The sequence below is a fragment of the Pseudorca crassidens genome, chromosome 1 (genome assembly GCF_039906515.1).
Source record: "Pseudorca crassidens isolate mPseCra1 chromosome 1, mPseCra1.hap1, whole genome shotgun sequence".
In the NCBI taxonomy this organism is placed as follows: Eukaryota; Metazoa; Chordata; class Mammalia; order Artiodactyla; family Delphinidae; genus Pseudorca; species Pseudorca crassidens.
The window spans coordinates 44,850,422-44,871,261 of NC_090296.1; the positions used below are offsets into that span (position 1 = coordinate 44,850,422).

Consider the following 20,840-nt stretch of genomic DNA (forward strand, 5'->3'; position numbering starts at 1 on the left):
CCTCGGCACTCCAGGGACACTGCTAGGAGAATGCCAGCCAAAAGCTGCAGAAGTCACCTCCTTCATGTCCTCTTCCATGTCGGGGATTAGACTAAAGGATACCCCTTCTGTCAGATTTTATGGTGTTTGTGTACTAGCCAAGGAGAAGTAAGAGAAAGGAAAAGAAAGCAACTTGTTTAACCTCACACAGTAGAAAGGAAAGAATTCTTCAAAAAGTAGTTGGTCTGGGAATGAAGCCCAACATCCCAAAAATCTCAGCTCAGTCTGCTCTTTTTTCATTCACTGCTGGTTTTTGGAAATTTAAATGATTATGATCCTGTCTACTGTGGGCCATCATATCATTGCTTCCTCAAACAGAGAGTGGTCCAAAGCCACTGATGCACAAATACAGAATAATCTATGTACCATCAGACAACAGTCAATACGCAAAGCATATTCAGGCATATATGTAGTACCACATTATAGACACATTTAAAATGCAGATATTTTCAAAAAGAGGCCCTCATTTTCCATTCTTAAGGCCATAAATAGGAAATATTACTCCAACACCAGATGTGTATGTAGATGCTGTAATAATATTTACATATTATTCCATATACAATATGTAGGTGTTCAAAACCAATATGATCATCTCACATACGCATGCAATCTCTTTTCTGAAATAATAAAGACAGTGCATTTTCAGGGAACGCATATATGAATTTTATTGTACTCTTTTAAAAGAAAAGTGGAAATCATCATCTTATATAATTCTTTCAAATGGATCAACTTAGACAATTTATCAATGCTTCCTTAAATTTTTACACCACACTGCACTCCAACAGGTTTTTGTTTTAAGGTAAACCAGGTTTTTGGTTCTTCCCTGTGGAGAAGTTACTTTCAAGTCAGTGAAAGTTCTTGGCCCATGATTAAAAGTCTTTGCCAATTAGTACTCAACAACTTCAATTCATTTTTTTCTGGTTCAAGATGAGTAGGAGCCTAATAAGGCTGTGATAAAAGGGCAAAAGGCACCGAGAGCCAAAAGCGGATTAATGAGCTCCTCCATTTATTTGTCTTCCTAACAGCTGAACTGTTACAACTATTGACACTCTTCAAAAGGTTCCGCTCTGAACCCCGTCCAGGCACTGCAGGCTCCAATGGACATCTTCAAATCCAGAGAATGGAGGGGCAAGAGCTTCCCCTGTGTGATGCCAAAACCAACAAAGCCCCATGGATCAGGTAATGAAACTTCAGCTTTTCCCCCTTTGAGATTTATTTACTGGCAGCTGACAAGGGGCAAATTCAGCTCGAATTGTGCAGTCAAGGCCCTGTCAAGCTTTTAGAGGCACCCTTGTCTTGAAGCACCTTCATGACTGGCATTTCACTCAAAAGCCCTCGGCACTGGTCCTTAACAGCTTATGACATCACAAAGGACACTCCAGACAGATGCCTACATGGCATCCTGCAGCATTTTAAAAGAGAATTAGTGGTTTTAATTATGGTCGTAGTATGAAAGGGAACCATGCAAGCTCCACAGGAGACCTTTGATCAGACCCTTTTGCTAGTACAATGCCACGGAACTGTGACTATTCCTGGTAAGGGGCCTTTTCTTGCTGAATGACTCACCAGTGATCTTTGAATGCAGACAAGCTTCTAGCCCTCCCTCTTCATTAGTGAGCATTTCTATACAGGGGCCTATATAGTTCTTGGAGTCTAGGAGCTATACAATTGGGGGGAAAAGAATCCCTACAGATTCAGGCCTCTACTTAGGAAGTGCTGAAGGACTCTGAGTGACTTTATTCATTAAAACAGGTTGCTATTAATTAACTGTCATAATAAAATAAAGAACTATTATTTGCATTTCTTACTATGTTCTCTTTAGTAATATGTATAAAAGATGCTTGTAACAGAAATGAATTTATTGAACCACTTCCCCACACCCCCCGAGCCCCTGCCCTTTTTTTTTTTTTTTTGGCATTTTGGCAGCAGGACTAATTATTGGGCCCAGATTTATGAGCCCAAATGGAAGTAAAACATGAATATAAAATTAATTAAGGAAAGACAAAATCCTTTTTACTTGCCAATCAGTTTAAGCAACTGAAAAAAAAGCAAACAACAATTAGCTTAATTTTTTAGTGATTTCAGAGAATGATCTAAGACAATAAAACCCCAACCTTTTCAAAATACCATTTGGTTGGTATTTAGTTTGAAGTGTGAGATTATGTAACAACCACAGCTACTCAAAAAAAAAAACAAAAATACACAACAGTATTCTAACTTGAAGCATAACAAGAGTCATTCTTAAAAAAAATGATTTCACTTCTTGAAAACAAAGAATGTTTTTGGTATGGTATTAATGTTTGAAGAATTTAATTTCAATCCCAATCCCAATAAGCAGGGCCCTTAAGATTCATGGTCAATATTTTAAGTATATGAAAACAGTTCATTCTCTTCTAGAATCTAATCGAGCAACTCATTTGGTGAAAGACTGTGGAAGTAGGAAGATTTTTCAAAATATTCTCGCTGAAATGCTAATTCAGTAACATGGGCTAAATAGAATTTGCATAAATAGCACATCTCGGTCTCTAACCGCCCCCCCCCCACCTCCGAAACAGTACGGCTGCACCATGTACTTATATCTGGGAGATGACTTAGGCCCCCATTTTTTTATGCTGTTTCTTTTCTTGGATGAAAAACTTCTAGATTTTGGAAGCCAAACGCCAAGCAGGTTTTTCACAGTGTGCTGTCTCAGCCATTTTTCATATTTCTCAGACTTTGCAGTTCTTTTCTTAGGTGTTTTAGAGCAACTGAAATATCGGCCAGCTGTGGATCATTCTGGGCCTTCTGAGTGTAGAGATGGAAGTGTCTGATGGTTTCAGATAACAAGACTTCAGGGTCTGCACCTCTTTCCCGAAGGCGCAGCATCCGTTCACAGGCGATGGCATAGTTCTTATGCCAGTTCACTGGATGTTCCTTTCGTAAATAGACAATCTCCTTATAAAGCTGGAAGACAGCAAAAATGTTGGTATTCCATTGTTATCCCTTGACTTTTTTCAAAAAAAAACACAGAAAACACAGAGAAATTAGCACAAGAAAAAAAAAATCCAACCAGCCTGCAGTAAAAATCTAATTGTTGCTAGGCCATGCAGAAAATGCAAGGATGTTACTATAATTATTACAGTAGCAGGAGGCACATGTGCTTCATCTAAAACTGCTTCTGGGGTTTTTTGGATGTTGCAGAGGGAACCTAAGACACACTGTGTCAGGACAAAATGCTGTTCCTCCAGAAAGATGTTCTGAGAAAGGGATTTAGTTCTAATTCATGGAAAGCTATTTACTCAACAGGCAGAAAGGATGAAACTCTAAATTTAGCTATAGGAGAAAAAGATAGCTTTCTTTAGAAAACTGCACGGAAAAAGAACTTGAAGAAATTTAAATTTTGTCCCTCATTTTTACATAAATTTCTCTCTATATTATAAACAACAGTAATAACAATAGTGACAATAAAACACATCAAACAAATCCAGCATCAAACAGACTGGGCATAATAGAATTTAAGAGACATCCTTAAAGTGAGATATTGAAAATCTTCAGAGTGTCCTAAAATTACAATTTTCATAGTTAAAACTTTGCCCACAGGAATTCAGAGTTTTGTTTTTCAATATCAGAGATAGTATTAATTGGATAGTTAGAATCTTTAATATTGATTTTTCCAGAGGAAAAACATCAAAATTTAACAAATAAACCAAAAAGTAGACGCAAATCTACAAAACAGAATATTATCCTTGCATATTTGGGCATTTCACAGCCTTCTTGGGGATTATCAAATTGGAGTCAGATCCACAGGCACTTGAGTTAACCAGTAGCCTCCGTGAGAGCACAGGACAAGCAATGATGCTTTCTCCAGGGACAAGGGCTTTCTGAATTAGAACTATACTCATTACATCATCCAGTTGAAAGGGACCCAATTGTATTATCTATTTCCCCAACCCCTACTCCAGAGCAGACAAATGCTTACCTAATCTGTTTCAAAACAACATCCCCATGAAAAAGTCCCCAATCCGTATGTGATATGTCATTTTGATATTTAATAACCCTCAGGCCTCAAGCTGCCTTTTAAAGCTATTTTCCCCTTAGTTCTCTTCACTCCATAAAATAGGAGAGTCACCTCGCACTTTCATAGACATCAAAGCTATTAAGTCAGCCTCCTACCCGTTTATTTTCTTGGTAAAATATTCAAAGCTTCTCTACCTTTCCTCATAGTTTTTGGCTTTTTTTTTTCCCTATCCGTTGCTCCTCTTCCCAAGCCTCCCTCTGATGAGGGACATCTGTAAACTGCATGGCAGGCTGCCCGGAACAAAGCAGGTGCTCAGGAACTGCTCAGGTTCTTTTCTTCCCCAAGTTTTCAAAATCCTGATAAGGTTCTGGAGTGCAAGACAGACGCTAGCACTTCATTTCCCAATGGCTCAAGAGAATAAGAGGCAGCTCATGACCTCCCTGCTTCAGTCTGCAGACATCAGAACAACTACGCTACCCTTTTCTAGAACATCGACTCATTCTGGATGGCCCATTAGGCCACATGTGCTGTATCTTAAGAAGCTAAGAGTCATTTCTCATCATGTGGAATTACATTTCCCCTTCTAGGCGTGTATCACTGTGACATTAGTGTTAGTGGAACGTATTCTGTCTTGGGGGGAAATCTTCAATGTATCGGATGTATTCCTAAAGATAACAAAGATCATTCTTGCTCTCTCACTATACCTGAACTTAATGTCCTGTATAAGCTATTGAGCAGGATAATTTAATAATAACAAAAATATCTTTTATAGCTAACAAGACTGTTCTTGAAAAACCTGTACTAGGGGCTGATTTGTGTTGACCCATGGAGTACTTGGCCTCATTTGTCTTGCAAATGGTGTCACACATCTGGAGACATATGTGAAGAAGATACCTATAGACTGCTACAGACTTGTGTTCACTGAACAGAGTAAAGCTTACAGGCCCAAAGGGACAATAAATCCATGAATTAGCTTCAGTGGTGGCCTAACAACTGACCATGGAACAGATCACTGATGAGAATATAAAATATTAGTTAAGTCTCAGATTTCTCCCAACTAAATACTACTTGTTTTTCACAGAATTATACAGGGTATTAGAGATGAACTGGATATGACCAGGATATGAGAGATAATCTATAAAGTTTACAGTCCACTTTTTTTTTAAAGAAAAAATAGAGGTCTGAAAAGGTTAACTGGCTCACAGTTGACAGTGAATGGTGGAGCAGGCCTTGAACCTGGACCTCCTGACTGCCAGATAGCACTCCAGCATGCCGCTTCCTATAACTAGTCCCTGGCTGTCCTTGAGTGGGCACCTAGGAGGTTTCCACCTTTGTCCCTGTGGTTCCGTCGTTACGGACTGTCAGCCCTCCCCCACTTTCTCACTACCCTGCCCCACATCTGCCTGGCCAGTTCCTTCTGATCTTTCAGGATGACACTGCGGTGACATCTCCTCTAGAAGCCTTCCCTCCCTTCCTCACCAGCCCCTCCCCAGAAGGCTGTACTCATGTGCTGCTCTCTGCTCCCACTGCACCTCTGCAAACCTCTCGTAACTCTCACGACTGAATTAACTGAGGACCTTATCTTCCACCTCTCTCTCTAGCTTGTGCCTCTTTGACAGCAGGGAATATTCCTGATTGTCTCCATCACAGTATTTGGTACAGACTGGGTGCTCCATAAATGCTCCATGAGTGAATGAATAAATGAATAAACAATGGACCAATGAGCACAAAATTGAGGAGTAAAATCCAATTAGTATGTCCAACATACTAATTGGACATCATGCAATTTTGACTCAGCATCAAACAAATGCCCTGGCTGAGTAGATCTACAGCAGCCCAGAGACAGCAGAAATACCTCCTCACTTGCTTAGACATACAGCTCCTGGGCTCTGTTCTTATTGGCCTTCGCCAGGATGTCTATTTCCTACACAGCAGGCTCCAAGACTATCTCTGAAGGTGATGAACAGCCCAGTGCTATAAATCTCAGAAAAGCAGGGACTTGTTAACACAGTGCTACAGCAAAGCAAGCCTCTGCTCTGGACTCCCCTTGCCATCACAGAGGACCAGCTAAGCAAGAGCCTCAGTGTGGCTGGATGTGAAGGCTGTTTGGTTTCCTGGGGCCACATCAGAAGACAGAGCCACTCTCCATGACCCTTTATCTCGCTCATAAAATCCCAACCAGGGCTTCCCTGGTGGCACAGTGGTTAAGAATCCGCCTGCCAATGCAGGGGACACGGGTTCAAGCCCTGGTTCAGGAAGATCCCACATGCCCCGGAGCAACTAAGCCCGTGTATCACAACTACTAAGCCTGCGCTCTAGAGCCCGCGAGCCACGACCACTGAGCCCGAGTGCCACAGCTACTGAAGCCCGTGCGCCTTAGAGCCCGTGCTCCACAACAAGAGAAGCCACCACAATGAGAAGCCTGTGCACTGCAACGAAGAGTAGCCCCTGCTCGCCGCAACTAGAGAAAGCCTGTGCACAGCAACGAAGACCCAACGCAGCCAAAAATAAATAAATAAAAAAAATAATAAAAATTAATTAATTAATTAAAAAAAAAGAAATCCCAATCAGCCACGGCCCGATCATTTCAAGTGCAGCCAGGGTCATGATTTTGCGTAGAGGGCAACCCATCAGAACTTGTTTCTTTTTTTAAATAAAGCCATCATATTAGTTTCCTATTGCTGTTGTAACTAATCACCACAAATGTAGTGGCTTAAAACAATATAAATGTATTATCGAATACTTCTAGGGGTCAAAAGTCATAAAAATGAAGGTTTTTGTAAAATCAGCAGGGCTGTGTTCCTTCTGGAGGCTCTGGAATCTATTTCTTTGCCCTTTCCAGCTTCCAGAGACTGCCTGCACTCCCAAACTTGTGGCCCCTTCCTCCATCTTCCAGGCCGTACGTGTGGCAATCTTTTAAGTCTTTCTCTCTGACCTCTGCTTGCAATGCCACATCTCCTTCTCTGACTCTGACCTTCCTGCCTCCTTCTTCTAAGGACCCTTGTGATTACGTTGGGCCCACCCGGATAATCCAGGATAATCTCCCCACCCAAGATCCTTAATCACATCTGCAAAGTGCCCTTTGCCATGTAAGGCCATATATTCATAGGTTCTGGAGATTAGGACATGAACTTCTTTCATTAATCTGCAGACCACAGCCATTTACTTTAGATATTATTTGTGATACACATGACTATTTTTCCATTTATACTGCTTTATAATGCCAAATAAAGCTGGAAACAAAAAAGTAAAAACTCTACTGTGATATAGCCTTTCTCCATCCCAAACAGCCACCACCCTCCCACCAAATAAATTTATATATGTAAAAGTACAACATACGTCATACGCGTGAGTGTAGAGCTGAGCTTTCACATTTGAAGGCAAACTTGCAGTTTCTGCCAGGTTAAAGATGAAGAACGGTGTTTTCATCCTGGGAGTGGGAGGGTGTTCATGTCAATTTTACATTCAAAGCTAAATCTGCCAGACTTTTCCATTGATAAGGAACATACAAAACCATTTATTGTATTCTTTTCACTTCTCTCGTATTAATAGTTTACTCTGAACCAACGGTAATCCTCCCCCGCCATCCCAAGACACTGCATTCACATCTAGTGCCAAATCTTAGAAAAAAGCTTATGTTCATCATCCCTACTGTACATCATCTTCCCTCCAGATGTACATTTCATTATGCAAGAGCAGCTAGGAGGCGGAGACTTGCTGAGTTTGTCAGCATATCCCTGAAGGTACCCATCGCGATAGTTCATGCCACGTGTGACCACTTCTTCAAAGATGGCTGGACTCTTTGACCACATGAACTCATCCAAATTGTAGTCAGCACACCAATTAAATCAATACCTGCCTGAATAATGACCTGCTTTCTTCTTTTATGTGATTTCTCCCCCAGCTTTCCCGCATTCAGTCACAGTGAGGAATTGTGGAGACATTCGGTGTATCTTTGATTAGTTCTTCAAAGCAACCATTTGTTCCTATAACTGGGCTGATAACTTGCAATATGCAATTTGCTGACTTTTTCAAAAACACTACTGCAAAAACTGTACCTTTTTTGTAATTGCTGTTTTGTCAAGAACCATTTCTTAGCAATTTTTTTTTTTAAAGATTTTTTTGATGTGGACCACTTTCAAAGTCTTTATTGCATCTGTCACAACGTTGCCCCTGCTTTATGCTTTGGCCCTTTGGCCGCGAGGCATGCGGGATCCCAGCTCCCCAACCAGGGATCGAACCCGCACCCCCCGCACCAGGAGGCAAAGCCCCAGCCACTGGACCGCCAGGGAAGTCCCTCTTGACAATTTTTTAAAAAAACCTCTTTAAATGTATGTAAGCCCTTTACACCCTAACTCAATTCTTGGTGCAAAGCACAGTCCCTGGCCCAGAGTGGGCATCAATGCATTTTTACTGGAGGAAGCACTTCATACTTGGTACCTCTGTCTGCATCACTTAAGACTTTTACATTAATATTTAGGCCAAAGTCTGTTAGTGTTATATGTTTTGAATATTTTAAAAGAATGACAGGAACCCAGAGAGTCAAGAGCGTCACCACGAAGTGTTTGTTCCACACAGGAACAACAGGAAAGTACAGTATCTAGCATATGAATAGTCAGATCTCTTTGAACATGTCTGTCTGTTCCATTAGACTGAGCTCCGTGAGAGTAGGAACTGTGTCATATTCATATGTGTAGCTCGCATGCCTAGCACAGTGCCTGGTCTCTACGAAGTTTTCAATAAGTGCTTAAATAATTAACTAGCACATTACACATGGAGACAGGGTTGTAATTATCAACTTCTCCTCAATCAATTACACTCACTTTGGTTTAGTTGAGATAGGAGAGCATAGGAATTAGGAATGTTCCAGAGTCAGACAGGTGTGAGTTTTGGACTCTATTGGTAGAACTATGTGGCCTTGGACAAGTAACCTCTCTACCTCCGGTTTGTTCTTTTGTAAAACGGGGATAATAATAACTTCTTCACAGGTTATCGTGAGGATGAAATGAGATTATGCATGGGTAATGATTAGTACAATCCCTCAAACAAAATAATTACTCATAAGTATTATTTTTATGATCCCCACGCACCACTACTCCCCAGGTGAAAAGCACCAGAGGCTCTTCTGCTGCATTACAAACAGACTGCAAACACACACGTGTACATTATTCACCTGGCTTGCCACATCTCTTCATTGGCCACAGATTCCCAGGAAGATGGAGCAAACCTGCAGTTACAAGAAAACGGTAACATGTTTCTGCTAGCTACCTTTATTGCTGTGGACACGTAATTCTTGTTTTATAATCTTACAAGGCAAATAAAATAGGCTGCATCCTGAAGTACTGATGGAGACCAAAATAACAAACTTATTCTCCTAGAAAAATTTGATCATTAGGAATTTGAGGTTTGGGTAAATGTATTCTTAATCTGCATAATGAGCCCCAGTGCCTCATGGGGGCAAACTAAAGATTAGTGGCAAGAGGCTGGAGGCATTTGGGGAGCCATCTGTTCCTAAGAACTGTCAGGTGGGCGATGGGGCAGGGCTGAGGCCTGGGTCACTCTATGGACACAGCTAAGAGCCACTGAGCTGTAAAGAGAGGGGACTCCCGGCTTGCATAAATCATTGCTGGAGCTAGGATGCTGCTCCAAAAACACTGGCTGAACCATTTGCTGATTTTTTTTCACTTAATTAAAATTTCTTTTATTATGTATCTATTTTGACAGAATGGAGATAATGAGTGATGCCATGTACCTGTACTGTTGTTAGCTGTTTGGAGAACAGGTGATTTTCTAACTTTTCCTCACAATGGTCACAGAGTACTTTTTTTTTGGCCGCACCGTGCAGCTTGTAGGATCTTAGTTCTCTGACCAGGGATTGAACCTGGGCCACGGCAGTGAAAGCGCTGAGTCCTAACCACTTGACTGCCAGGGAATTCCTGTCACAGAGTACTCTGAGGTAGAACTACTTATCCAGCTCTCGCTGGTGCACAGCAATGTGGTCTGTTTACTCATATTGACTCAAAAAACTTTGGTACCATTTGTTCATATGATCTTGACTGTTGTTCTTAAATTATAAGCAATAATTATCTAATCTTTGAATAATTCATAATTTAAAAAATAGGCAATGGAGACACCTGTCTTCAGATGGTGACTCATCTTCCATATGGGAGAGAGTCAAGTCTAGGAAGAAATGCTTCCAGGAAGACTAATCATGCCCAAAACGACAGACCAAGGCTGATGACAAACAACTGAAGAAAAAGTTACTCAAATCCTAGGCTTCCCTACAGAGGAGTGATCTGCCATTCTTGAAGGAAAAAAATATGAGTTTATGCAGGTGGAAACCATCATGGGCAACAGGGTGAGTGCCTTTTAAAGCTCTGTTGCAGTTAATAAATCTCTTCCACTGTTAGGGTCTAAGCTACAGGATGGTGGACCGTGTAGCATTACAACAGCTGGAGGTGGACGGTGGCACATGTTTAACTACTGTGGTGCCCAATCAACCACCACCGCCCTTCCTCCATCTCCAAGCCTGAGGACAAGAAATATATGTTCTCTTTCTCTATTACAATACTCTGTGGGCAGCAAATAACCATATTAACTAGTAATAAAAAAACACAAAATACATCAAATAATTAAAAGGCATCTCTAAGTTTCTTAGGCACACAAAATGGCTACACACTGATGAAAAACATAACTGCTCTCCATACCTTCCATAGTCTTCAGTCCAGTTATAGATGTTTCTCGTAAGTTTAATCCACTCCTCAGGGTCGAATACAATCTCCGAAGAAACTAATTTGTCACAAGAACCCCATGGCCAAAGTGAATAGTTCTTTTTCCACGTTGGGTCGCCTTCATGAATTCCTATGCAAACAAATGTTTCTTTTCTATTGAAAACAGAAAAATATGCATTTTTAACTTAAAGTTCTAAATGTTGAAGTATAACTCATGAAGGGTCATTTCTGACTCTTTAAACCTTGGTTACCAATAAACCATTTGTGAACACTTTGGTTTATTTAAATCTCTCCCAAATAGATTGTTTTAAATTTACATTGAGGGACTTCCCTGGTGGTGCAGTGGTTGGGAATCCACCTGCTAATGTAGGGAACACAGGTTCGATCCCTAGTCCGGGAAGATCCCACATGCCGCAGAGCAACTAAGCCCGTGCACCACCACTACTGAGCCTGCGCTCTAGAGCCCGTGAGCCATAACTACTGAGCTCGCATGCCACAACTACTGAAGCCCACGCACCTAGAGCATGTGCTCTGCAACAAGAGAAGCCACCGCAATGAGAAGCCCGTGCACCGCAACGAAGAGTAGCCCCCGCTCGCTGCAGCTAGAGAAAGCCCGTGCACAGCAACAAAGACCCAATGCAGCCAAAAATAAATAAATAAATTTTAAAAGTAAATAAATTTACATTGATATTAGTGTAAAAAATACTATTTGGGAGGTTGAGGCGAAGCACACAGACATAAATGATAAAACTACCTGTTTGTGACATTGTAAGAAATCACTTGGGGATAAGCACTGTTACAAGGAACGCTTCTGTAGTTCTGTCTCATGTGTAAATATACATATTATTTGATACCTTTAAAATTTTATAGGTGGAAATATGTCTTCATAGTAGTAGTAGTACTACTACTACTACTAATCTCTCCTTCCTCAAATTTCCATGGCATTTTATTTTTAATCTCTTTTAACATTATTTTATTGAACTTGTTATCTTCATTTATAAATCTTTCTGGGAAGCCCAGAAGCATCCTGAGGATAGGCTCTCTATCTCTGAATTAATTCGAAATTCCACATAGCACGATGCATAGCTAATACAGAATATTTGCTGAATAAAATTAATTAGATTTGACTAACTATTAGCATCTTCAAATCCTGCAAAAATTCATAATAGAAATGGTTTAAATAAGCTTGGCTCAAAAACATTATAATTGACTGGTTCTGTTCCAATTTTGGGTGTATACCTTAACAGCTATTACCAAGCAGAAAAATAAAGGAGCATTATTATGAGCAATTCCTTGAAAGTAAAAACTTCATGAACTTTGAAACAAGACACTTCTGGCTTAAATTTTGGATTTGTTCCACCATGTATTACCTCTATGATTTTGGGGAAATCACTTAATTGCCTGTGTCTGGTCTCCTCATCAGTGAAATTGGTATGAACTATCTTTCACAGCTGTTTAAGATTAAATGAGATATCTGACATAAAGTAAAACATAATAGAGTTCTGGTTCTAGGGAAGATGGAGTCATCATATTCTATTCTGTCTCTCTCACTGCACACAACTGTAATTTCTGAACAAAAGACCTGGAACAACTATCTGAAGACTCTGAAAAGTAAATGGTAGAAAGAAGACTGAAGGAAGAAAGCAGAGTTCTAAGTTCCACCAAATCCGCAGTGAGTTTATCCCTTTTCCCCTTCCAGGATTACCTGGCCTGGACTCAAAGGAAGCCTGAAACCCAAAAGTACATACCAAGTAAGGACAGAAAGAACTCCAAGAAAAGCCCGGCCCCCTCCCTTTTTCCTAGTCCAAAGGGCAGGAAAAGGAACTTGTACGGACTGAGGAGAGCAGAGGAAATCCCCAGGATGTTTTCCCTTCTTTCCTTCCCTGGGCACCGGGCAATACTGTGCCAGCAGCAGCACAGTTACAGCAGTGGCAGCTGGGCAGGTCCCTATAGCTCTGAGGAAGGGGAACACTTCTTACTAATCAGAGGAGCTGTGGTTCCAAAGGTTGGGAGCAAATTCCTATTACTCCTCGACTGGGTGAACTTGAAGACAGATCAAGAGAAATTATACAATTTAAACAAAGAGAAAAAATATTGAGAAAAATGTACAGAGTTTAGGCACCTGTGGGACAATATCAAAAGGTCTAACATTGGTGTCATCAGAATCCCAGAAGGAGAAGAGAAAGAAGGTGGGGCAGAAAAACTACTTAAAGAAATAATGTCAGGAAGCTTCCAAATTTTGTGAAAGACATAATCTTTCAGATTCGAGATACTCAGTAAATCCCAAGGAGGTTAAACTCAAACAAAGTCATGCCCAGATACATCATAATCAAACTGCTGAAAACTAAAGACAAATAAAAAATCTTTTTTTTTTTTTTTTTTTGTGGTATGCGGGCCTCTCACTGTCGTGGCCTCTCCCATTGCAGAGCACAGGCTCCGGACGCGCAGGCTCAGCGGCCATGGCTCACGGGCCCAGCTGCTCCGCGGCATGTGGGACCCTCCCGGACCGGGGAACGAACCCGTGTCCCCTGCATCGGCAGGTGGACTCTCAACCACTGCGCCACCAGGGAAGCCCAATAAAAAATCTTGAAAGCAGCCAGAGAAAAACAACACATTTCACACAAGGGAAACAATGATTTGAATAACTGCAGATTTCTCATCAGAAACCATGCATGTCAAAAGGATATAAAATAACATTGTTAAAGTGGGGGGGAAAGAAAAGAACTATCAAGCCAGAATTCCATATCCAGAAATATCCTTCAAAAATGAAGGTGAAATAAAGACATTTTCAGATACAGGAAAACTAAGAGAATTCACTGCTAACAGTCTTGCTCTAAAAGAAATGCTAAAGGACTAATTTCAGATGAAGAGAAATGATACAAGAGGGCAGCTTGGAATATGAGGATTGCAGGAAGAGCAACAGATCTGGTAAATATGTGGACAAATATTTTAGATTATCTTTTCTCTTAGATTTTAAAATATATGTATGAGGGTTGAAAACAAAAATTATCACACGTCTAATATATTTGACAACTCAATCAAAAGTGGGGAGGTTAAAGGAACTTATATGCCACTAAGGTTTCTACAGTTCACTTGAAGTAGTAAGTAGATTGTAAAAAGTTAAGTATGTCTGTATACTGTAATTCCAAGAGCAACCACTGAAAAAATTTACCAAGAGACATAGTAAAAATAATTTAACATGGAATACTAGAAAAAATCAAAGTATCCCAAGAAAGCAGGAAGGGAAACAGTGGAATGAAAAACAGAGAAACAAACAGAAAACAAATAGTAAAATGATAGATGTACATCTAAAACATATCAATATTTACATTAAATGCAAATGATCTGAATACACAATGAAAACATAGACACTGTCAGAATGGATAATAAAACAAGAGCCAAATATGTACTGTCTACAAGAAACCCACTTTAAACGTGACATAGGTGGTTAAAAGCAAAAGGATAAAAAGAGAAATACCATGAAAACACTAATCAAATTAAAACCAACCAAAAACCCAGAAGGATTTTTTTCTAAATATAGAAAAAGGTGCAAATGCAATTCAACGAAGAAAGAATAATGTTTTCAACAAATGATATTCATATGCAAAAAAAGACCTTTGTTCTAAGCAATACCCTTGCAAAGTTAACTCAAAAGGGGCCATTGATCTGAAATGTAAAACATAAAACTATAAAACGCTTAGAAGAAAACATGAGAGAATCTTTGTGACCTGGTATTAGGCAAAGAGTTCTTAGATATGAGATCAAAAAGTATGATCTATAAAATAAAAAATGATAGTTGGATTTCATCAAAATAAAGCAACTTTTATCTGCAAAAGACACTTTGAAGAGAACAAAAAGACTGGGAGAAAATATTTATGAATCACGTATTTGACAAAGGATTTGAATCTAGAATATACACAGAACTCTCACAACTCAATAGTAAAAAAACAAATAATCCAGTAATCCCACTCCTAGGTATGAAAACATATTTACACACAAACGTGTACATGAATGTTCATAGCAGCTCTATTCACAAATGCCCCAAACTGGAAACAACCCAAATGTCCTTCAACAGGTGGATGGATAAACTGTAGTACATCCATACAATGGAATACTACTCAGTAACGAAAAGGAATAAACTATTGATATACAACAATAACTTGTATGGATCTCCAAGGCATTATGCTAGTGAAATATGCTGATGTCAAAAAGTCACATACTTTATGAGTCTATTCATATGACATTCTGGAAAAGTTAAAACTATAGGAACAGAGAATAGATCAGTGGTTGTGAGGGTTAGGGCTTCGGGGACAGTAAGACGACACAGGACAGCGAAAGGGAGTTTCTGGGGTCATGGATGTGTTCTGTATCCTAATTGTTCCTATCCACTTGGCAAATTCTTACTTAGCCTTTAAGTCTCCAACATTTTATCCATACCACTATTATCATGCTTGCCAGCTGATACTATAACTTATCAGTTTCACGTTTAAGGTACCACTTGACACCTCTCTGAAAGACTGCGACAGCAGGGATTCACACCCATGCATCTGCAGCTAGTATAGGTCTTGGGACATTTTGAATACCCAATATTTATTAAATAAATACTGCATGAATGCCCCTGGGAAGAATTAATTGCTTCCCCATCCATGCTCCCAGAACACTTGGCTTATACTGTCAATTAAATCATCTATTTAGTAAACACACATTGAACATTTACTGTCTCTCACACTTTACAAGGCTTTGTTAGTATAGAGCTTATGCCATCATATTATGGCCAATTGTATTCATATCTGTGTGTAGATACAACTAGATTGTAGTCTTACTTAAATCTGGAACTGTCTCACTTTATTGCCTAATACAAACTGGTACATAGTAGGTTCAATTAATGTTTATAAGGTTGGATTAAATAAAATTCACCAAAAAATGCTGATTTGGAGATGTTAATTGTTAACATTTTATTCCACAATAGAACAATTAAATATTACTCTCATAGCACATTTATACCTATCACCTTCATATTACTTCATGAGCCAGAGTAAACTCCAGGCTCTGAACACCAGAAGTACCACATCATTAGGTTCTTGGTAAGGAATAGTTCAACTTTTACAAAGAATTTCTGAAGTCCCCTTTATAAGAGAATAGAAATTATGAAATAAGTTTTCTTCTTCACGCTCTGGACAATCCCAAGCATTTCACGGACAGGAAAAATGTAACACTCTACCACTGAAGGAGTTATTTATTCTTGACCTTAACTATGAATAATTTTATGTTCTCAAGTATAGAATTCACAATTCTCATATGTTATCTCAGCCAACATAACTGTAGGTGTTTTTCTTATTTATAAAAATGGCTTATCCTTTAGAAAAAAATCCTTAAGCTATTTTTATATAGTGATTATTCCTGGAAAACGTTTGCATTAAACTTAAAAGGGGGCCATGGTGTTGATCAGGGGGAAACTATAATTGCTTGCGATCTACCTGCAATGATTTCAAGTAGGCAGGCACATCTCCAATTTCTCTGAATTGTACTAAGATCTTATTTGCTATTCTTGCTAATCTGTCTTTATTTTTCTTTTACCCAGAACAATAACATTTATTTCTGCCTGGCCTCATTTATGCACAGATATTCAATTTAATTACAGAGATAATCTCACCGGTGACAGGGAAATAGGTGTAGAAAATTGGTCTTTTGGATGAAGCACAGCTGCTACATAAACAATTTTAGAAAAGCTTAAGATTTTAGAAAAGCTATTATATGAAAAGAGTGCTTACAGTTTATTTACTTCAAGAAAATGATAAAGATTAAATGTGACCATTCCACTAGGTAATATTCCTTCCACAGGATTCCACCGGTTCCCAGGAAATTTGACGCCTGGTAAATGCTTTGCCATCTTGGGTAAATACCACTCATAAGTCATCATCTGCCAGAAAGATAAAATATGGTATCATGCTTTTAATATGTTTCTTTAAAAAGAATCAAGTTTATCAAGGACAATGAAAAGGTTCTAAAATGTGGAGGTACTCATTAAATATAAACATAATTGAAAAGTACATACAAATGCAACTGAGGTATGTGGCACTGACTCTTCTTCTAATGCCTTAGACCTTAGGTTTCATGCCTTCAATTATAACTATCAGCCATCAATAAAAGCAGCACCTAGTTTCACTTACCTCCATGCATTTGCCAGACTACCCAGAATGACCTCCCGCTCTCATGCCTAGAGAGTGTACTGAGCTTTCGGAACCAGCTTAAACACCACTGCCTCTCAGATGCCCTCCCCAGGTCCCATGCTCTTATAGCACTTTATACCTACCTCAGTTATAGCTCTTAGCCTATTCCTCACTAGACTGCAAGCTCCTACATGAAAAGGGCTGTTTTCATCTCACTGCCTCTGCGCCTATCACATTGCCTGGCACAGAATACTTCCCAAACTATGTTTGCTGGACCTGAAAAGTCTTTCTGATGGCCAGACTAGACAACCTAGGCAAAATACAGAGACGTGTCATTACTCTGTTCTTTCATTCATTCATTCATTCATTCAAAAAACAAGTATTGCTCACCTATAATGAAGAAGATATCAATCCCTGCCCTTGAGAAGCTCAATTATATGATAACCTAGGCCTCAAAATTAAAAACCCTTTGGCTAAATTATCTGAATTTATTAGTAGCTCCAAATTAATTACATAGTCTTTTGATTAAAATAAATCATTAGTATCAAAATTTTTTTCTTCATTCTATACTTTATACTTCATTCTATACTTTTATATGTACAGATTTCTTTTTTTTTTTTTAAAGAAAAGACTCCTATTTACACCTTCAAAGCTTCATTAAGTTTGGATATCATCGTTTGAGCAATTATGCTTATGTTTTACTTGTCTATACAAATCATTTAACTAGAAGTGACAAATTAATTTTAATCTAAGTGTACATTGTAAATACTCAAAAAATACTTATTGAATTAGTTTATTACCCAATAGTTTCAGTTCTTGGCTATAGAAACATTAACTACGCACTGTGTGCTATGGCCTTACTCTTTCTAATTTAATTCTCATAATAACCTTATTATGTGAGAATAATTAAGTTATATCAGACACTGTTGATTGCCCACTCAACAGCCAATCCTTTCCAACTAACACAATCCTGGTTTTAATCAGGTAGTTCTAGTCATTCTCCTTTGCTAGTGAGTAGTTTAGGAGTGGTCAAGTGACCCAATACTGGTTAGTGGGGCCCAAGTAGAGGTCTGCTGGGGGCATCTGGGGTACATGTTACTCCCAATACAGAGAGAGAGAGAGAAAGAGACCCCAGGAGAAGCACTTTGCACGTGATGTTTGGAACCAGGCATCCATCAGTTCAAGAGACCTGCAGAAAAGCTGCCCCAGAACACTGTCATCATGGAACTGTTTGTATTATCAATCCTAAAACCTCCTCTCTCCAGACTACTTGTCTTATGAGATTAAAAACTCCATAGTTTAAGCTACTCTTTAGTCAGGGATTTTGTTCCTTACATTCAGAAGCATCCTAACTTACTTATCTAATGATCATTTCCATTTTATAGATAAGGAAACAGAAGCTCTGAGAGGAAAAATCAATAGACCCAAGTCACACATCCAAGGAAGTGAGAGGATGAGGACTTGAATTTGGGTCTAATTAACTTTGAAATCCAAGCTTCTCAATCATAGTAGCTGTCATCCCAAATAGTATTTAAAATCATATTATGATACCATATTTTCAACAAATGATCTAGCTTTGGTCAGACGCTAGACTGAAGATCAAATTAATCATTTGTGTACATGATATAAATGCAAACTCCTTCTAAAAATATGTGTAATTTTCAAATTTCCCTATATTTTCAAATCTGTTTATAGTGTTCTCAAAAAATTTTAATTATTCATTAATTGAATGAAATTTATTAAGTAAGTATTGTGCCTAATAGTTTGCTCAAACTAAATGTATTTTTTCAAGGTTAAGAATTTCTCTTTTCCTGACAACCGTTCTAAAAACACCAGAGAAAGATTTGTTCCCTTTAACTATTTATGGCTTAAACAATAAACCCTATAGTTTACATATATTTTTTTCAGTTCAAGAAGATTGTTTTAATAGACCTTGAAATTTTCACAAGTCTTCTCCAAAAATACTTTTGTCTTAAGATCAACAAAATTTACAAATAAATTCTATAGCAGAATTGTGGTTAATAATTTCTATTTTGCATGAAATGTATACCAACCTGCAGTATGACTTATTTTATAGTCAGCCTAATTTAATTTAATCCCTGGATCACTAGGAAGTGTTCATTTGAATGGCTGAGTTAGCTGGATGTAAAAGAACAATTTAGAAATAAATTTACAACACAACATTGTCATGGTCTGTCACGTGAACTACAGACCTAGGATGCTGTTTGAATCTAATATGAAACACATTAATTCTTAGAACATTCAGTTTAAAAAGGAAAGAAGCAACTCATGACTTTTCCTATTAGTTAAAATAAATAAAAGAATGTGATATATATTTTACCTAAGAGTGATCATAGAAACTGTACCCACTCAATGTTTAAAAAAAAATAGTTCTTTAAAAAGCATGTTTTAAAATGATGGCTACTACTATATTCTAAGTGTATCTTTCATATACTTACTTCCTGATCCACTAATGAAATATCTGGCCTCAGTCCCTCACAATAATGCATGTAACGGAGAGAATTCCCTGGCAGATCTCCTCTGAGTAAGATAATTGCATCATGAGGCATAGAGGCTAGAAGATTCTTTGCAAACTTATCGATCACATAGTTGGTCCTTTGGTCACAAATGCTAAATAAAAGGATTACAAAATATTAAAATAGCAACACATTGTTTTAGTTTTAATAAGACTGGGCTTATTTCCTGCTCCATTCCTTTCCCATCACACAATCTACATTTAGTGCTTTAAAATATTCTAACATATCTTCTAAGAGGATGCATATATTTGAAAAGGGAACACTATTAACTGGGGAAAAAAAAGAAGGAACTAATTGTGCAATTGAGAAAAATCAGCATACTGCTTTAATTCTGGAATTCATTATCATTTCCATAAAAAAGGCAATCAGTTAGTGGTCAATAATAAGTACTTTTTTTCCTAAAAGCATATCCAATTTCACTAAAAAGAAGTAAGGTTTCTGATTCCACTTGGAGTTTAAGGTAATTTCATGTTAATTCCATTTAGCTCAAAGGAATTTTCAGAAATGCAAAAGGAAATCTGCCAGTTTCTGGCATAAATTTGCACGTTTGTCTGACTCTCTTGCACATAGAGGTTGATCCTTTCCACCACTTCCCTGGACCAAAGACTCCCTGTGTTCCTCTCTCCCTTCTAGACTGAGAAATCACTAGAGAATGAGACCAATGAGAAAGAAGGGAAGGAATAATTTGTTGAGATATTTACTTCTCTCCAGGCATAATCTGCCATTGCCAACAACAGCAGTACAACTCTTTTCAGGGATGAAGTGGACTTTCTAACTTCAAAGAAAAAACTGGCATGAATTCTGAGAGCTTTCCGTGAAAAAAGAAAAAGAATACAAGAAAGGAAACGCATCGAAAAACAGAAGAAGCAATGTCCTTCCTGTTATTATCAGGTCCATTACATGTAATGGTACTGAAAAACACAGCCTAAAGTTGAATCACTGGGTTAGCATCACAAAGCAAATGAATACTTCCGGAAACAAAATATTATCCTTGCCTTTGTAACTGATGCAACCATTTTCTACTGTGATTCCCTACATTGCAGGGTGATGCCTCACATTTTGCCACCCAGGAAAGTTGCTGTCTATTCCATTCACCTGGGGTAAAAAAAGAATCAAAACCAAACCAAACCACCCAGTCTGTGCAGGCATCCCTGGTGTGGAACTGGAATTGCCCTAAAGACCTGAGCCACGAGAAGACTGGGATAAAAAAGGGTGAGTGGAACTTCCCTGGTGGCACAGTGGTTAAGAATCCGCCTGCTAATGCAGGGGACACGGGTTCGAGCCCTGCTCCAGGAAGATCCCACATGCCGCGGAGCAACTAAGCCCATGTGCCACAACTACTGAAGCCCGCGCGCCTAGAGCCCGC

The 20,840-nt window shown here is 38.8% G+C and overlaps 1 protein-coding gene across 9 annotated transcripts in view; it reads right to left on the bottom strand.

Annotated features, from left to right (window-relative positions):
- Positions 1-678: 678 nt before the first annotated feature.
- TMEM260 (transmembrane protein 260) overlaps positions 679-20,840 on the bottom strand; it is a 61,266-nt gene continuing 41,104 nt past the window's right edge. For 5 of the 9 annotated variants that reach the window (XM_067734698.1, XM_067734703.1, XM_067734695.1 and 2 more), the window contains 6 exons: positions 19,397-19,568; positions 16,539-16,687; positions 10,744-10,920; positions 9,210-9,263; positions 7,376-7,466; positions 679-2,982 (listed from right to left, as the gene is read on the bottom strand). In XM_067734698.1, the coding sequence (XP_067590799.1) occupies positions 2,728-2,982; positions 7,376-7,466; positions 9,210-9,263; positions 10,744-10,920; positions 16,539-16,687; positions 19,397-19,568 (898 nt within the window). In that variant the 3' untranslated portion in view covers positions 679-2,727. Of the gene's footprint in view, positions 2,983-7,375; positions 7,467-9,209; positions 9,264-10,743; positions 10,921-16,538; positions 16,688-19,396; positions 19,569-20,840 lie in introns of those variants that run through there. The other 4 variants (XM_067734717.1, XM_067734697.1, XM_067734691.1 and 1 more) reach the window with 2 other exon arrangements.